General features: G+C 40.9%; 1 protein-coding gene across 1 annotated transcript; it reads left to right on the forward strand.

Annotated features, from left to right (window-relative positions):
• The first annotated feature begins 1,096 nt into the window (after positions 1 to 1,096).
• LOC106610821 (tumor necrosis factor alpha-induced protein 3) lies at positions 1,097 to 20,114 on the forward strand. Its single transcript, XM_014210436.3, has 9 exons — positions 1,097 to 1,386; positions 2,386 to 2,727; positions 11,153 to 11,343; positions 15,167 to 15,308; positions 15,574 to 15,744; positions 15,942 to 16,122; positions 16,349 to 17,136; positions 17,437 to 17,636; positions 17,762 to 20,114. Exons 2-9 carry the CDS (start codon positions 2,421 to 2,423, stop codon positions 18,038 to 18,040), a joined length of 2,259 nt encoding a protein of 752 aa, XP_014065911.1. The 5' UTR covers positions 1,097 to 1,386; positions 2,386 to 2,420; the 3' UTR covers positions 18,041 to 20,114.
• The last annotated feature ends 493 nt before the right edge of the window (positions 20,115 to 20,607 follow it).

Genomic DNA, 20,607 nt, shown 5'->3' on the forward strand with positions numbered 1-20,607 from the left:
CAGTTAAGAACAAATTCTTATTCACAATGACAGCCTAGGAACAGTGGGTTAACTGCTTTGTTCAGGGGCAGAACGACAGATTTTTACCTTGTCAGCTAAATGTTCTACACTGCACAGAGGGAGTTGCTATCTGGTAGAGGACCAGCTCTTTCCTGACTTCCTCTACAGTGGCTGCAAATAACCTTCATCAGACTGCATTACCCCAGAGGGGGAGCCCCTAAATAGTCTTTATATACAATGCAGCTAAAGTATGATGCTCTGTGTAGCTGAGGGTTATGCTGCTGCAAATAGCTGTCTATATAGAGTACACATGGGCTTATGGGTAATTACACATATCCTTTATATGGATTAGATGTGTTAATAAACTCAAATGAATTGTGGGTAAGCCCCATCACCCTAGAAGTATTCTTTTAGATGAATCAGTAATCTCCATGTAAGTTTGCTTGCAAATCGTTTAAGTGCATGCTGTATAGGTGTAATTATGTAACTACAGTATGCTTCGCCTTCCTACACTGTAATTACCCCGCACCTCTCCAAAAACCTGGATATGTAAGTGTGTGTGTCTTTCGGAGTGTTGGGTTAAAAACGGAAGTCAAATTTCGGTTGGACCTTGTGTGCAATTGACCAATAAAGTTATTTAAATCTTCATCTTAATTACTGTAGGCCTACTCACATGTAACAAACATGTAGGTATTTTTGAGAGGTTAGAGAGGCGGACCAGCAGCCATTCTAACCAAATGGACAATAAATTCCATTCCATTCTAATCCATTTCATTAAATTCTATTCCATTCCATTCCATTTCATTCTATTACATTCTATTCTATTCATGGCAATGCATAGGATTGTGGAAAGCCAACGTCTACATTTTAATCGTGAATCTGAGTCAGGATTTAGGTCAGATTTATGACTTATCTCATTCCAATGTAATTATTTATTCTAGGGCTTGCTGTCTCTTAAAAAAAATGATGCTCCCTCTTTGTGCTCACCGACGCGCCTCCATTGTGCACAGTAGGTGGGACCATGCATTTCAGTGCGCTATTCGTCACCAACACGACCCAGAGAACGTAGCCTAATGGCGCTTTGCTCAGACACCCCCTATGTGTGTGAGATGTAACTGCGTCTGAAGGTTGTGAGAGATAAGTGGAAAGTCCCTAACACTGGAAATCCCCTTTGTCTGTCTTGGCTTTTCCGCAGTCTACATGAACTACATTAAGTTGGAGGACGTGATCTATGCTTTGACAGCCTATAGAGTAAACATACCAACATATAATTGATTGTGAAGAAGACTGAATGGCGTTGTTTTGACTGCTGCGGTTACCCTGATTGAAGTGGCCGAGGACTACCTGGAGCATCCTTAGGGCTTTGTTGGTGGTCTTATTGTACAGGTAATATTCATTCATATTCTATATTTTTCTCTATCAATAATTGGAACTCACTTTCGTTTTAGCGTTTGAAATCTATATACTATAAGTCGTTGCGTTGTGTTTCTGGGGAGACAGGTTGCGCACGTCGGTGGGCGCCATTGTTTACGAAGACGTCACCATCAAGCAATTAAATATGGAATTAATAGTTCATGTTACATTGTAACTATGTTTATGACAATACTCGCGATGCAATGTTACAATGTTTCAAACGTTGCTGTCAGCAGGCTCCCGTTACTGTCTTTTGTGTCAACCGCAGCGCTCACCATTCTGGTGCTCTGACCAAAGTCTGCCAATATCGAAAGAGCAACACTCTCCTTATTACATAGATATTTAGAGGTTATTCTACAATTACAGTATGCGCCTTCAAGGTAGGCTATACTGTATTTGATGAAGGATGCTTGAATAGTTTTGTTGTCACTGTACGCGGTGCATATAATATACAGTGTATACATCTTATTTTATCACATTGTAGTTAGGTGCCTCTTCAATAAGATCATAAGAGCCTATTGTTATGTTATAAGTCATGTCTGACTGACAAGTTCCTGTTTCAATGGTCCTCCATTTTGACAAATGGAAAGAACTGTAAGGGTTTGTAATAGTTTCATTCTGTGCAACTGTTATGCAACAATCATTGCCAGTATTATCAAAGCATGACTTTTCTGTGATGGTGGTTGTGAGTGGGCCTTATTTGTTTTTTAACTAGCCCCTGCCTAGAGCTGTCCTTTGGCTTAGGGTCTGACAAATCACCATCAGCTTGTAGAGGGCGCCATGTGCCTCATCCCATTGGGGCAACAGAGGTTGTGGGGGAATTCTAACTTGGAAAAGAACACAAAAGCTGTCTTGTTTGTCTTTAGTCATGACCCCCACTTTGTCTAGTATTAGAAGTGGCCCATATAGTCCAGTGATCAGAACCACGTGCTGCCAATGACACCAACCAACAACTGTTTTCCTACTCTTCAGTTCTGCGTTGGTACACGTTACATCTGGTGAACACCATGTCCCAGGGACAGAATTTCCTGCCCAAGTTCCTCTTTGTGAGTAACCTGCTGAAAGCGGTCAAGATCCGGGAGCGGGTGCCCAACGATGTGGTGAAGCCGGCGGGCAGGGAAAGCCTGATGCACCACCTGCGGGGCATGCACCGCTACACCCTGGAGATGATCAGCATGAGCCAGTTCCCTCAGGCCTTCCAACAGGTCATCCAGGCAGCCATCTTGGACAGGGCCATGCAGAGCTCCCTAGAGCAGGAGAAGAAGCTCAACTGGTGCCGCGAGGTCAAGAAAATGGTACCACTGAGGACCAATGGTAATGTATTAGTTTGGTTTGGGTTTCTGTTCCCCTTGTTGGTCATTCTAGTAGGAAGGTAGGAGGTATTTGTCAAAAGAGTTTAAAAGACCCTGACACTGAAGATCATTTTTTCAGCAGAGTAACTTGGGTTGGGGGATTTGTGTCACTTTTAGAATGACCATTATCAGCTCTTGATTTGACTGGTACCTAACATGACTCTGCAGATTTACAGTACAGTATTTGTAGATCATAACGTCTAGGGTAATTATGTGGGACATCCCAAAGCAGAAATTCGATGATGTCATACTGATCATTTCCCATCCATTGTTCTAAAGACCATGTTGACCAAGTTAATTCTGTTGACACATTCAAACTCTGTAATGATTTGTTTCTGTCTGCTTTGCAGTGGAGGTTTGGTTATAACCCATCTCTCAATAAGTAGCTAAGTGAGTTGGACCTTTATTCACAAATCATACAGCAAACAACCCCACTTGTCTTGACTCACACGTGGGTTAGTTAACATGTCAATCATGTCATTTCATTGAATCATTGCAAAGATGGAATGTTATTGTCAGGTGGATATATAACCAGGTTATTAGGCTTGTTGTCTTATTGAGGGTAATATCTTATCACCTGGCATCTTGAACCTTTGCCATTTTAATGCTGTCACACCATAGTAACAGTACATGAAATGGGAATCAAAGGCTATTGTCTTTTCCCTATATGTTGAAACTACAGTATTTCCAGTAAAATTATAGGGGTAAGAGAAGTTTGTCTTCCTGTAAATCCAAACCAGAAAGACCCTTGACATGATACATATTTCCTTTCTATTGAGTGAGTGGAATTTCCTCATCTAAGTCTCTGGAGGGCCCACCCATGCCTTAATTTGGAAAATATAGAAGTCTCTGGAGGGCCGAGCCAGGCCTTGATTTAGAAAATAATGGTATAGAGTAGCTTTTCCTATGAATGACATAGCAGCCATGACTTTCAGACTAAGGAGGACCACTCTGTCTGTTGCTGGCTGGCTGGCTGCTGACTCACTGGAATGAATCCATTGCGTAAGGTGACTGGTGAATAAGGACAGGACACCAGAGGTAGAGGACTAGAGGAGGACCGTACCGGAGAGGTAGAGGAGGACCGTACCGGAGAGGTAGAGGAGGACCGTACCGGACAGGTAGAGGAGGACCGTACCGGAGAGGTAGAGGAGGACCGTACCGGAGAGGTAGAGGAGGACCGTACCGGAGAGGTAGAGGAGGACCGTACCGGAGAGGTAGAGAAGGACAGGAGAGGTAGAGGAGGACAGGAGAGGTAGAGAAGGACAGGAGAGGTAGAGGAGGACAGGAGAGGTAGAGGACGGGAACCTTGTGCTAGGGACAATAAAATATGCAGTTTTGTCACACAACGCAATGCCACAGATGTCTTAAGTTTTGAGTGTGCAATTAGCATGTTGACTGTAGGAATGTCCACCAGAGCTGTTGTCAGATAATTAAATGTTCATTTCTCTGTCATAACCCACCTCCAAAGTTGTTTTAGAGGATTTGGCAGTACTTCCAACCGGCCTCAAAACAACCGCAGACCACGTGTATGGCGTTGTGTGGGCGAGCAGTTTGCTGATGTCAACGTTGTGAACAGAGTGCCCCATAGTGGGGTTATGGTATGGGCAGGCATAAGCTACAGTAAACGAAAACGATTTCATTTTATCGTGATACCATGACGAGATCCTGAAGCCCATTGTTGTGCGACCATCACCTCATGTTTCAGCATGATAATCCACGGCTCCATGAAGCTGAAAATATCCCAGTTCTTCCATGGCCTGCATACTCACCAGACATGTCACACGTTGAGCATGTTTGGGATGCTCTGGATCAACGTGTATGACAGCGTGTTCCAGTTTCTGCCAATATCCAGAAACTTCACACAGCCATTGAAGAGGAATGGGACAACATACCACAGGCCACAATCAACAGCCTGATCAACTCTATGCGAAGGAGATGTGTCCTGCTGCATGAGGCATATGGTGGTCACACCAGATACTGACTGGTTTTCTGATCCACGCCCCTACCTTTTTTTTTTAAAGGTATCTGTGACCAACAGATGCATATCTGTATTCCCAGTCATGGCGAAACCATAGATTAGGGCCTAGTGCATTTATTTCAATTGACTGATTTCCTTATAACTCAGTCAAATCTTTGAAATTGTTGCATGGTGCGTTTATATTTTTGTTCAGTATACATATGAGGATTCTGACAACACAACAAGCATAGTGTGTTTTTACCAGAAATGTGTGTTTTGTACAGTATGATTCAACCTCCAGATGGAACATGATCAAGGTGAGCTGAGCGGAAGTTTGTTGTTGCTCGGTTGGAATGTTCCCTTTACTGACAGAAGAAAGCTATTGCTCCAATCATACCTCAAATTGTTGAAAGAATAGTAATCAAAAAACATAATTTTTACTTTTTCAAATTGTATTACATAGTTATAATAGTAATGTACATATTATACTTATAATAGTAATGTACATATTGCATAGTTATAGTTGTAATATACGTATTACATAGTTATGATAGTAATGTACATATTACATGGTGATAATACCTATTACATAGTTATAATAATGTACAAATTACATAGTTATAATAATGTGCATATTACATAGTTATAATACCTATTACATAGTTATAATAATCTAATATTACATAGTTATAATACCGATTACATAGTTATAATAATGTGCATATTACATAGTTATAATACCTATTACATAGTTATAATAATCTAATATTACATAGTTATAATACCGATTACATAGTTATAATAATGTGCATATTACATAGTTATAATACCTATTACATAGTTATAATAGTAATGTACATAATACATAGTTGTAATACCTATTACATAGTTATGATAATAATGTACATATTACATAGTTATAATACCTATTACATAGTTATAATACTAATGTACATATTTTACTTATAATAGTAATGTACATATTACATAGTTATAGTTGTAATATACATATTACGTAGTTATAATACATATTACATAGTTATGATAATAATGTACATATTACATAGTTATAATACCTATTACATAGTTATAATACTAATGTACATATTATACTTATAATAGTAATGTACATATTACATAGTTATAGTTGTAATATACATATTACGTAGTTATAATACATATTACATAGTTATGATAATAATGTACATATTACATAGTTATAATACCTATTACATAGTTATAATAGTAATGTACATATTATACTTATAATAGTAATGTACATATTACATAGTTATAGTTGTAATATACATATTACGTAGTTATAATACATATTACATAGTTATGATAATAATGTACATATTACATAGTTATAATACCTGTTACATAGTTATAATAGTAATGTACATATTATACTTATAATAGTAATGTACATATTACATAGTTATAGTTGTAATATACATATTACGTAGTTATAATACATATTACATAGTTATGATAGTAATGTACATATTACATAGTTATAATACCTATTACATAGTTATAATAATGTGCATATTACATAGTTATAATACCTGTTACATAGTTATAATAATGTGCATATTACATAGTTATAATACCTGTTACATAGTTATAATAATGTGCATATTACATAGTTATAATACCGATTACATAGTTATAATAATGTGCATATTACATAGTTATAATACATATTACATAGTTATAATAATGTGCATATTACATAGTTATAATACCTATTACATAGTTATAATAATGTGCATATTACATAGTTATAATAATGTAATATTACATAATTATAATACCTATTACATAGTTATAATAATGTAATATTACATAGTTATAATACCTATTACATAGTTATAATAATGTACATATTACATAGTTATAATACCTATTACATAGTTATAATAGTAATGTACATAATACATAGTTGCTCCAATCATACCTCAAATTGTTGAAAGAATAGTAATCAAAAAACATAATTTTTACTTTTTCAAATTGTATTACATAGTTATAATAGTAATGTACATATTATACTCATAATAGTAATGTACATATTACATAGTTATAGTTGTAATATACATATTACGTAGTTATAATACATATTACATAGTTATGATAGTAATGTACATATTACATAGTTATAATACCTATTACATAGTTATAATACCTATTACATAGTTATAATAATGTGCATATTACATAGTTATAATACACATTACATAGTTATAATAATGTGCATATTACATAGTTATAATACCTGTTACATAGTTATAATAATGTGCATATTACATAGTTATAATACCTATTACATAGTTATAATAATGTGCATATTACATAGTTATAATAATGTAATATTACATAATTATAATACCTATTACATAGTTATAATAATGTAATATTACATAGTTATAATACATATTACATAGTTATAATACCTATTACATAGTTATAATAGTAATGTACATAATACATAGTTGTAATACCTATTACATAGTTATGATAGTAATGTACATATTACAGTTATATTACCTATTACAGGGTTAATAGTAATGTACATATTAGTTATAATACCTATTGCATAGTTATAATAGTAATATACATATAACATAGTTGTAATAGTAATGTGCATATTACATAGTTATAATAGTAATATACATATTACATAGTTATAATACCTATTACATAGTTATAATAGTAACGTACATATTACAGTTATAACACCTATTGCAAAGTTATAATAGTAATGTACATATTATAGTTATAATACCTATTACATAGTTATAGTAGTAATATACATACAACATAGTTGTAATAGTAATGTACACATTACATAGTTATAATGCCTATTACATAGTTATAATAATGTACATATTACATAGTTATAATACCTATTACATAGTTATAATAGTAATGTACATATTACATAGTTATAATACATTTTGCAGAGTTATAATAGTAATGTACATATCACAGTTATAATAATGTACATAGTTATAATACATATTACATAGTTATAATAATGTACATAGTTATCGTACATTTTACAGAGTTATAATAGTAATGTACATAGTTATAATACATATTACATAGTTATAATAATGTACATAGTTATAATGCATATTACATAGTTATAATTAAGCAATAAGGCCCGAGGAGGTGTGGTATATGGCCAATATACCATGGCTAAGGGCTGTTCTTATGCAAGAGGCAACACAGAGTGCCTGGACACAGCCCTTAGCCGTGGTATATTGGCCATATACCACAAATACCTTATTGCCTTATTACTATTATAAACTGGTTACCAACGTAATTAGACCAGTAAACTGTACTTTTTTGTCATACCCATGGTATACGGTCTGATATACCATGGCTTTCAGCCAATCAACATCCAGGGCTCAAAACAACCAGTTTATAATACATATTTCATTGTTATCCTCTTACATCTAGATGTTCCACTAGTGGAACGCCTCGCCAATATCCAATGATAGAGCGTGGCACGAATTACAAACTCCTCAAAAATCCCCAAACTTCCATTTTTCAAACATATGACTATTTTACACTATTTTAAAGACAAGACTCTCCTTTATCTAACCACATTGTCCGATTTCAAAAAGGCTTTACAACGAAAGCAAAACATTAGATTATGTCAGGAGAGTACCCAGCCAGAAATAATCAGACACCCATTTTTCAAGCTAGCATATAATGTCAAAAAACCAAAACCACAGCTAAATGCAGCACTAACCTTTGATGATCTTCATCAGATGACACTCCTAGGACATTATGTTATACAATACATGCCTGTTTTGTTCAATCAAGTTCATATTTATATTAAAAAAACAGCTTTTTACATTAGCATGTGACGTTCAGAACTAGCATACCCACCGAAACTTCCGGTGAATTTACTAAATTACTCACGATAAATGTTCACAAAAAACATAACAATTATTTAAAGAATTATAGATACAGAACTCCTTTATGCAATCGCGGTGTCCGATTTTAAAATAGCTTTTCGGTGAAAGCACATTTTGCAATATTCTGAGTAGATAGCCCGGCCATCATGGCTAGCTATTTTGACACCCACCAAGTTTGGCACTCACCAAACTCAGATTTACTATAAGAAAAATTGGATTACCTTTGCTGTTCTTCGTCAGAATGCACTCCCAGGACTTCTACTTCATCACCCAATGTTGTTTTGGTTCCAAATCCATAGTTATATCCAAATAGCGCCATTTTGTTCTTGCGTTCAAGACACTATCCGAAGGGTGACGCGCCGGCGCGTATCGTGACAAAAAAATTCAAAATATTCCATTACCGTACTTCGAAGCATGTCAAACGCTGTTTAAAATCAATTTTTATGCGATTTTTCTCGTAAAATAGCGATAATATTCCGACGGGGAGACGTTGTTTTCGTTCAAAGACTGAAAGAAGAAAATGGTGTCTTCACGTGCACGCGCACACCCGTGTCATTGTTCTCAGATCGACCACTTTCCAAATGCGCTACTGTTTTCCGCCCAGGGACTGCAGAGTCATCATTCCCCGTTCTGGCGCCTTCTGAGAGCCTATGGGAGCCTTAGAAAATGTCACGTTACAGCAGAGATCCTCTGTTTTCCATAAAGAGGCTATAGAAGGCCAAGAAATGGTCAGAGAGGGCACTTCCTGTATGGAATCATCTCAGGTTTTGGCCTGCCATATGAGTTCTGTTATACTCACAGACACCATTCAAACAGTTTTATAAACTTTAGGGTGTTTTCTATCCAAATAAAATAATTATATGCATATTCTAGTTTCTGGGCAGGAGTAATAACCAGATTAAATCGGGTACGTTTTTTATCCGGCCGTGAAAATACTGCCCCCTATCCTAAACAGGTTAAAATAGTAATGTAAATATTACAAGGTTATGATAGTGATACACATTACAAAGGTATAATATTTGAGAGCATACAGTATGCAAAAACAGTGTTGCACTTATCGCAACACAGTGTCTCCTCCTCTGCTGGTGTTTTCAGCACGCTGTCCACCTCTACTGGTGTATTCGACACGCTGTCTACCTCTACTGGTGTATTCGACACGCTGTCCACCTCTACTGGTGTTTTCAGCACGCTGTCCACCTCTTCTGTTGTTTTCGACACGCTGTCCACCTCTATAGACCCAGACTGGTGTATTCAACATGGCGGAAGACAAAAAGAGGAAGGCAGAAGGTATTCAGTGTCAGAACTCAGAACGTCTTCTTTTAGCTAAAGAAATATGCGGGTGTAAAATATAAATATATATCATCCCACACAAAATGAGATCTCTATTGGTTGTTGGTGAAGCTCGTGAATAGAAAACATTCCAGCCGAGCCAAGCACCGCCCCTCTGGAAAGTCCAGGGCCACATGTCTCGGATGTCTCTGGAGTAGCTGACAAGGGGAAGAAAGAGTCAAATGGCAGCTTCACGGCACTTAGTCACAGAGAACCACAATCAGGGAAATTCCTCTCTTTGGTGTGGCAGGCAGCAGGGTATTTCAAATGCTTTAGGCCCATTTTGTTACAACGACAAAAAGACCCACCGCCCTGCAGTAAGAGTTAGACGGTTTGTCTGCCAGACCGTTTATCATTGGTTTATTAAACTTGGATTAAAACCTGCAAACGCAACTTTACCTGATTTACTCATTTAGCCCATCTGTCACACTCTCCAGTCAGCACTGTAGGCTGTTTTTTCATTCTCTTATTTAGTTTAGGTTGTTTTAGTGTTAACGTGCCAAGGGAGCATATGACGGCCTAATTAAACTACAGTTAAAGTTTAAACCAATACTGTATGTGTCATTGGCCTAGTGGTCCAGTCTGTTTTAGCCATGTTGTATGGCATGATGACAACCATAGAAGACAACACATGGAAAGCGATGAAAGTACACCACAAACCAACAGTGCTGATAGTCTGTGACATCATTTCCACTGTAAGGTGATGAATGGTGGTCAGATATAACAAACCAACAGTGCTGATAGTCTGTGATGTCAAACTTTCTCAGGCCGTTTTATATTTCCTCTGTAAGGTGATGAATGGTGGTCAGATATAACGGATGCCTAAAGAGCGCTGCGAGAGCTGCTCTGGAAATTCCCTCTCTCATTTTCCTCCTTTTTTTGCAGAGCGATACAGGTCTTTGTCGGCGATGGATAGTTTTGCTGTTAATAACTCGCAGTCTTACCTGTGGTGTTGTGAAGATGGGAAGTTCATAGTAAAGAGTTGTGTTAGTAACGGCACTGTAGATAAACTTACCCTCCACTCTACCTGGATCAAACCAGATGGAACTCTACAAAGTTTGAATGCATGAACATAATCAGTTCTCAGCAACAAAAGAGTGATCAAATTAAGAGCCTACACCTGTATGTAATATCTACCCCCATATGTCATGGCTTTGTGTGTGTTGCAGGAGATGGGAACTGTCTTCTCCATGCTGCCTCTCAGTACATGCTGGGGGTGCAGGACACAGACCTGGTCCTGAGGAAGGCCCTACACAGTGTGCTCAAGGAGACTGAAACAGGCAACTTTAGAACCCGTTTCCAGACAGAGCTACTGCAGTCTCAGGAGTTCACCCAGACTGGCCTGCATTACAGCACCATGGTGAGGAACGGAGGCCCCCTCCACGACCAGGATTGTGTTAGAATAGCAGACCTCCTCTACGACCAGGATGGTGTTACTATAGCAGACCTCCTCTACGACCAGGATGGTGTTACTATAGCAGACCTCCTCTACGACCAGGATGGTGTTACTATAGCAGACCTCCTCTACGTCCAGGATGGTGTTACTATAGCAGACCTCCTCTACAACCAGGATGGTGTTACTATAGCAGACCTCCTCTACAACCAGGATGGTGTTACTATAGCAGACCTCCTCTACGTCCAGGATGGTGTTACTATAGCAGACCTCCTCTACAACCAGGATGGTGTTACTATAGCAGACCTCCTCTACGACCAGGATGGTGTTACTATAGCAGACCTCCTCTACAACCAGGATGGTGTTACTATAGCAGACCTCCTCTACAACCAGGATGGTGTTACTATAGCAGACCTCCTCTACAACCAGGATTGTGTTACTATAGCAGACCTCCTCTACGACCCAGATGGTGTTACTATAGCAGACCTCCTCTACGACCAGGATGGTGTTACTATAGCAGACCTCCTCTACAACCAGGATGGTGTTACTATAGCAGACCTCCTCTACGACCAGGATGGTGTTACTATAGCAGACCTCCTCTATGACCAGGATGGTGTTACTATAGCAGACCTCCTCTACAACCAGGATGGTGTTACTATAGCAGACCTCCTCAACAACCAGGATGGTGTTACTATAGCAGACCTCCTCTACAACCAGGATGGTGTTAATATAGCAGACCTCCTCTACGACCAGGATGGTGTTACTATAGCAGACCTCCTCTACGACCAGGATGGTGTTACTATAGCAGACCTCCTCTACGACCAGGATGGTGTTACTATAGCAGACGTCCTCTACGACCAGGATGGTGTTACTATAGCAGACCTGGGCCAAAGTACATAACGTCAAATACTTGAAAAGTGTAGTAAGATGTGTGCTTGATTTAGTTTGGAGTAGCACTTTAGGAACCAGGCAAACTAAATCAAGTGCAAACCAAGTATTTGAAAGTGTTTGACATATTCTGACCCAGGTATCAGCTTTTAGTAGTATTGTCTGTTAGTAGTATCACCTGGGTATATTAGTAGTATCATCTGTTAGTAGTATCACCCAGGTCTGTTAGTAGTATCACCCAGGTCTGTTAGTAGTATCACCCAGGTCTGTTAGTATCACCCAGGTCTGTTAGTAGTATCACCTGTTGGTAGTATCACACAGGTCTGTTAGTTGTATCACCAAGTCTGTTAGTAGTTTCACCCAGGTCTGTTAGTAGTATCACCTGTTGGTAGTATCACACAGGTCTGTTAGTAGTATCACACAGGTATGTTAGTAGTATCACCCAGGTCTGTTAGTAGTATCACCTAGGTCTGTTAGTAGTATCACCTGTTACTAGTATCGCCCAGGTCTGTTAATAGTATCACCTGTTAGCAGTATCACCCAGGTCTGTTAGTAGTATCACCTGTTAGTAGTATCACCCAGGTCTGTTAGCAGTATCACCCAGGTCTGTTAGTAGTATCACCTGTTAGTAGTATCACCCAGGTCTGTTAGTAGTATCACCTGTTAGTAGTATCGCCCAGGTTTGTTAGTAGTATCACCTGTTAGTAGTATCACCCAGGTCTGTTAGTAGTGTCACCCAGGTCTGTTAGTAGTGTCACCCAGGTCTGTTAGTAGTATCACCTGTTAGTAGTATCACCCAGGTCTGTTAGTAGTATCACCTGTTAGTAGTATCACCCAGGTCTGTTAGTAGTATCACCTGTTAGTAGTATCGCCCAGGTCTGTTAGTAGTATCACCTGTTAGTAGTATCGCCTAGGTCTGTTAGTAGTATCACCTGTTAGTAGTATCACCCAGGTATGTTAGTAGTGTCACCCAGGTCTGTTAGTAGTTTCACCCAGGTCTGTTAGTAGTATCACTCAGGTCTGTTAGTAGTTTCACCCAGGTCTGTTAGTAGTATCACTCAGGTCTGTTAGTAGTATCGCCCAGGTCTGTTAGTAGTATCACCTGTTGGTAGTATCGCCCAGGTCTGTTAGTAGTATCACCTGTTAGTAGTATCACCCAGGTCTGTTAGTAGTATCACCCAGGTCTGTTAGTAGTTTCACCCAGGTCTGTTAGTAGTATCACTCAGGTCTGTTAGTAGTTTCACCCAGGTCTGTTAGTAGTATCACTCAGGTCTGTTAGTAGTATCACCCAGGTCTGTTAGTAGTATCACCCAGGTCTGTTAGTAGTATCATCCCGGTCTGTTAGTAGTGTCACCCAGGTCTGTTAGTAGTATCACCTGTTAGTAGTATCACCCAGGTCTGTTAGTAGTATCACCTGTTAGTAGTATCACCCAGGTCTGTTAGTAGTTTCACCCAGGTCTGTTAGTAATATCACCCAGGTCTGTTAGTAGTGTCACCCAGGTCTGTTAGTAGTGTCACCCAGGTCTGTTAGTAGTATCAACTGTTAGTAGTATCACCCAGGTCTGTTAGTAGTGTCACCCAGGTCTGTTGGTAGTTTCACCCAGGTCTGTTAGTAGTATCACCCAGGTCTGTTAGTAGTGTCACCTGTTAGTAGTATCATCCAGGTCTGTTAGTAGTGTCACCCAGGTCTGTTAGTAGTATCACCCAGGTATGTTAGTAGTATCACCTGTTAGTAGTATCACTCAGGTCTGTTAGTAGTGTCACCCAGGTCTGTTGGTAGTTTCACCCAGGTCTGTTGGTAGTATCACCCAGGTATGTTAGTAGTGTCACCTGTTAGTAGTATCATCCAGGTCTGTTAGTAGTGTCACCCAGGTCTGTTAGTAGTATCACCCAGGTATGTTAGTAGTATCACCTGTTAGTAGTATCATCCAGGTCTGTTAGTAGTGTCACCCAGGTCTGTTAGTAGTTTCACCCAGGTCTGTTAGTAGTATCACCCAGGTCTGTTAGTAGTATCACCCAGGTCTGTTAGTAGTATCACCTGTTGGTAGTATCACCCAGGTCTGTTAGTAGTATCACCTGTTGGTAGTTTCACCCAGGTCTGTTAGTAGTATCACCCAGGTCTGTTAGTAGTATCACCTGTTGGTAGTATCACCCAGGTCTGTTAGTAGTATCACCCAGGTCTGTTAGTAGTATCACCTGTTGGTAGTATCACCCAGGTCTGTTAGTAGTATCACCTGTTGGTAGTATCACCCAGGTCTGTTAGTAGTATCACCTGTTGGTAGTATCACCCAGGTCTGTTAGTAGTATCACCTGTTAGTAGTATCACCCAGGTCTGTTAGTAGTATCACCTGTTGGTAGTTTCACCCAGGTCTGTTAGTAGTATCACCTGTTAGTTGTATCACCCAGGTCTGTTAGTAGTATCACCTGTTGGTAGTATCACCCAGGTCTGTTAGTAGTATCACCTGTTGGTAGTATCACCCAGGTCTGTTAGTAGTATCACCTGTTGGTAGTATCACCCAGGTCTGTTAGTAGTATCACCTGTTGGTAGTATCACCCAGGTCTGTTAGTAGTATCACCTGTTGGTAGTATCACCCAGGTCTGTTAGTAGTATCACCTGTTAGTTGTATCACCCAGGTCTGTTAGTAGTATCACCTGTTGGTAGTTTCACCCAGGTCTGTTAGTAGTATCACCCAGGTCTGTTAGTAGTATCACCCAGGTCTGTTAGTAGTATAACCCAGGTCTGTTAGTAGTATCACCTTTTAGTAGTATCATCCAGGTCTGTTAGTAGTATAACCCAGGTCTGTTAGTAGTATAACCCAGGTCTGTTAGTAGTATCACCTGTTAGTAGGATCATGATGTTTAAAGGAGCTAAAGGGGTTGTAATTGATTATTCTTCTGTCAGAATTGGGAGGAGGAATGGGAGAAAATCATCAAGATGGCATCGCCTGTGTCCAGCAGCAACGGGCTGCAGTTTGACTCCCTGGAGGACATGCATATCTTTATCCTCTCCAACATCCTCCGCAGGCCCATCATCGTCATCGCAGGTACAGCCTTTCTCAATGGAGCCTCTTATCACTCAGTTCATCAGAAGTTCAAACCCAGATGTATATGCAGTTTCTGTAGTTCTTTCTGTAGATTTGTCTACTACAGCAGTAGAATCAGTCAGTGTGCTGTCTTTTTGTTGGTCTGTCTACTATAGCAGTAGAAGTAGTCAGTGTGCTGTATCTGTAGGTTTGTCTACTACAGCAGTAGAAGCAGTCAGTGTGCTGTATTGTGTTCAGTGACTAACTCATGGCTGTATCCTTACAGACCAGGTGCTGCGCAGCATGAGGTCCTGCTCCTCCTTCTCTCCCCTCAACGTGGGGGGCATCTACCTTCCTCTGCACTGGCCTCCAAGGGAATGCTACAAGTACCCCATAGTGCTCGGCTACGACTCCCAGCACTTTGCTCCCCTCATCACCATCAAAGACAGTGGCCCAGGTGTGAACAGTAACCGTCGTTGATAGATTACTGTGTTGAGAGGTGCTTGTAGGATGAGGGGAATGTGACCCATCTTCCACATCTTACTAAATTGGGTCATTTATTGTGCTGTTTTGGTGTTCAGTGTCATTGTGTCCCAGAAAGGTGCTAGCTATATACTACTTCCTGTTTATCATCATTATGACTGTGTGCCCCAGAGATCCGAGCAGTGCCGCTGATCAACCCGGGCCGCGGGGGCTTCGAGGAGCTCCACGTGCACTTCTTGATGGAGAAGGAGCAAACTCAGAAGGAGAGGCTTCTGAAGGACTACCTAATGCTGATGGAGATCCCTGTCATTGGACTGGGCTACGATACCACACGCATCATCAATGCTGCCAGGTGGGTGGGACGCTAGAGGCATGGAGAACGATAGAGAACAGGATGTAAAGCACTGTTTAAAAAGCACAATAGAAATCTGTTTTTAAAAAGTCTTTGTGGCATAATAGTACTTTATTTATTGGGGTGGGTCAAGTTGAGAACCAGTTGTCATTATTGGCGGCCTGGCCAAGAGGTGTATAATTATCCTATCAGTAGTATTGAGTGTGTTGCGTGCTGCCTTTCCCAGGCTGGATGAAGGGAACCTGCCTGAGGACATGAACCTGATGGAGGACTACCTCCAGTTGGTCAACCACGAGTACAAGCGCTGGCAGGAGGACAAGGACCAACTGTGGGCCGCCCCCCACCCCCATAGACCACCCCCCTTCTCCGTGTCTCAATTGTCCCTCATCGAGATCCGATGTGCCACACCACGGTGCACCTTCTACGTCTCCGTGGACACCCAGCCACACTGCCACGAGTGCTTTGAGAAACGCCAGGGCCAGCCCAACGGGAGGATAGAGGCTGCCCCTACAAAAGGCGGTAGTCAGGCTTGTGAGCCGGGGTGTAGTAGTAGAGTACGGCCCAGCCCCCCTGGCCGTCTGGCGGTGTTATCCAGCCCGCTCTCCGTCGCTCTACCGCGCTCGGCGTCCTGCCGTTACAGCGAAACCCACGCCATGAAGTGCAAGATGCCTGGCTGCGTTTTCACCCGCAGCAAGGAGCACAATGGTCTGTGTGAACGCTGCTTTAACAGCCGGCAGAATGCACCAGGGAGGTGCGGCATGTGCCACCAGGAGGCCTTCAGGATATTTAACGGACTGTGCCCCCCGTGTTTCCAGAGTACTGGCACAGTGCGGGGCGAGGAGCCCCAGCCGTCGGCAGCAGCGGCCTCTTCTGGGTCGTTATGGACCCAGCCCCCGCCCAGGGAATCTGAGTACTCGGGCCGGCCCTGTAAGAGGTCGGGATGCCAGTTCTTTGGAACTCAACAGAAGCGTGGATTCTGCACCATCTGCTATTTGGACTATCAGACCAACCACTGTAAGTCTAACCAGATGCTTGTTCTTAGTCATTTTAACAAGAAATGCTTTTCTTTTCATGTCCCAGCAAAATATATAGATTTAATCTAAAGGAATCAGGCCACATCAAAAGCCACAGCTGTCATGTCTTATCTTGGTCTACTTATGTCAGTATACTTAGAAACAACATGAAACTAACTCGATGTTTACACCAGACAGAACTGGAAAAGCTGCAAATTTACCTGAATCTCAAGAATAGTTGATATTGTGTGTGGTCATATGTGAGTTTGACATGTGTTTTCTCTGGGTTTATCTCCTCCAGTAGCGACCCTTCCTCCTCCTGCTCCAATCCAGACTCGCCACGCGTCGGAGGCAGGCTTCCAAAATGCTTCGCGCTGTCAGGGCCCGGGGTGTGGGGCTGAAGGCAATACCATGCTGGAGTGCTTCTTTAACGATAAGAGCTCCATGGTGAACCAGAATGCTAGCAGGGCTCCCGGTGCCCACTCCCCTCCACTGGTCATGGTAAGTGTCTCCCTCCCTCTCACACAGGGCCCAGTGGATGTACACTACATCTTGAATTGCAAATCATTTTTACAGTTTCAGAGTGTAGAATGATTTGTTTCCTCTTTGTTTTTCTCTATCTGCAGCGAACTGCTAAACCAGAACCAGACAGACCCAGACAGACCCAGACCCAGGTCACGTGCAGGTGGAATGGCTGCAGTAACTTCTTCCCTGGCTGCACAGACCTGTGTCAGGAGTGCCGGGCCACGCGGGGGCAGAGAGAGAGCCGCAGGGAGAGGGCAGGGGCACCTAAGGAAACGATGAAGCAGAGCTGTAAAGCCCAAGGCTGTGACCACTATGCCAACATAGAGAAGCAAGGCTTCTGTAACGAATGTGACCACTTTAAGCAGGTCTACAGGGGGTGAGCCCAAAGGTTTGGGGAAGATTAAAATGGTCGTGCCACCATGCTAGTCAATGCATCTCTGAAACTAGTGACCCTAAGGCCAGAAGCCCGTTTTAACATGTGCTCATGAAGAGAAAAGAGCAGGGGCAGTAGAAATGGCCGGCAGAATACCTCTTAGTGCAATTATTATTATCCCACGTGTACAGGATGAAAGGTGAGGTATGCGTGTCAAGACAACGGACAACGTGTACAGTATGTATCATGCTGGACTACTGATTGTATCTTGAAAAAAGCGCAATACGTAAGCTGCTTAATAATATGGCCAAGGAATTATCTATCAAGCAGCTAGTTTGTCCAATTTGTAAGTCGCTCTGGATAAGAGCGTCTGCTAAATGACTTAAATGTTAAATGTAGTTACCGATACAATAATGTGATAAACTGCAGCTTTTGTTTAAGAACCTCATCGACCAAAATTCTGACAACTGTAAAGTTGTGCCAAAGCCATCACGACCACTACCAAAATGAGAGTTTGGTCAGTAGAAATGTGGTTTAAACAGGATTAGGTACAGTCAAAACTGTACCTACCTAGACAGCTAATGTACAGTATCTGAGCGATTGTGAATGGGCAGGACCCTTAAGTACGGAATGGTGCTGCTTGAACAGAAGTCAAATGTAGAGGTTATGTTACATGACAGAGAAAACAGTAGTTAAAACTCAATAATATTCAACCTCAGTACATATGTCGTTGTGTTCTTGTTTTCAACCTCTCCCACTGCCACATAGATGTCTGCTGGCAGTACATATGTTGTTGTGTTCTTGTTCGCTGTCGACCACTTTTTGTATCTCTACTGTAAAAGTCCAAGTTAGTGCTTGCCCTGAGAGTTGTACCACGTTACAGTATGTTCTATATGTGTTAATGCTGGGCAATTACCTTCACACAGACTCCTAGTTAATGAGTTACTTATAGATGAGAGCAAAGTTCAGTTGATCTCGTCCAAGGGGATTGCCAGTGAGTAAAGGAGTGTGTGTTTGGAGGTAAGGAAGGAGAACATAAAGGCAGGAGAAATCCCCGTAGAGCTCAACACCTCATTCAGAGGAGGAAGGGAGGGAGAACGTTAACAAACACCTGTGGGGAAAAACAGCAACACAGCTCTTAGCTTAGTTCATACCTTGTAGCTGTGGCATGGCTGGACCCCAGGAAGAGTAGCTGCTGCTTTGGCTGCAGCCAATGGGGATCCATAATAAATACAAATACAAGCCTGCAGTAAAATACCTCACCACCCATAGAACCTGGCCTGCAGTATAGTACCTCTTTATCGTAGGGGCTCTGCTGAAATCTGCTCTGCTCACACGATGCCTCACTCTACTACTCTGTTTGATATAAAACTGACATTCCTGTGTTTTCTTCTTTTAAACCTATATATTTGAACTGACATTTCCTTTCTGCCAAAAAACGTGCCATCGTCTAGAAAGCATTGATTTGACCTCTTAACTAAGGCATCGATGAAGTCTGTTCAATATGCATATCTGACATCTGTTCAATATGCATATCTGACATCTGTTCAATATGCATATCCGACATCTGTTCAATATGCATATCCGACATCTGTTCAATATGCATATCCGACATCTGTTCAGTATGCATATCTGACATCTGTTCAATATGCATATCCGACATCTGTTCAATATGCATATCTGACGCCTGCAAAAAATGTATTTTGTTGATTAAACTTATGGCAGACTAGATATAGATCTGTGCTTTAAGCAGATGATACGCATAATATAATATAATACAAGGGTAATTAGTTGTCAGTACATGCTCTTTGGTTATGGGTCTGAACCCCATTCAGACCACTACATACGGCACAATACTTAATAAGCTGCTCTGGTACTTTCCTTGACATACATAAACATGCAAAGTTGTAACAAAACATGCAAAAGTTGTGAGACATTTTTGTGTAACCTGTCAATAATAAGGTATTGTATGAAAAGCTTTGTTTTGTTTAAGTATTTATTAATATCAAATATTATCTGTACTGTGCATTTCAATACTTATTTATATGTTGTCCTGAAATGAATTATTTTTATTAAGAAAACCTGACATTGTCTTGTTGCTTATTTCAACTGTGTGTGTGTGTGTTTGCACGTAGGCGAGTCAAATTCTATAGTACATACACTACATGACCAAAAGTATGTGGACACCTACTCGTGGTACATCTAAGTTGATCCCCCCCATTTGCCGCTATAACAGCCTCCACTCTTCTGGGAAGGCTTTCCACAAGAGCATTAGTGAGGTTGGGAATGGATGTTGGGCGATTAGGGCTGGCTCGCAGTCTGCGTTCCAATTCATCCCAAAGCTGTTCTATGGGGTTGAAGTCAGGGCTCTGTGCAGGCCAGTCAAGTTCTTCCACACTGATCTCGACAAACCATTTCTGTATGGACCTCGCTTTGTGCACAGGGGCATTGTCATGCTGAAACAGGAAAGGACCTTCCCTAAACTGTTGCCACAAAGTTGGAAGCACAGAATTGTCTAGAATGTCATTGTATGCTGTGTCGTCAAGATTTCCCTTCACCGGAACCAAGGGGCCT

This window comes from Salmo salar, chromosome 28 (assembly GCF_965601325.2).
Source record: "Salmo salar chromosome 28, fSalSal1, whole genome shotgun sequence".
Classification (NCBI taxonomy): Eukaryota; Metazoa; Chordata; class Actinopteri; order Salmoniformes; family Salmonidae; genus Salmo; species Salmo salar.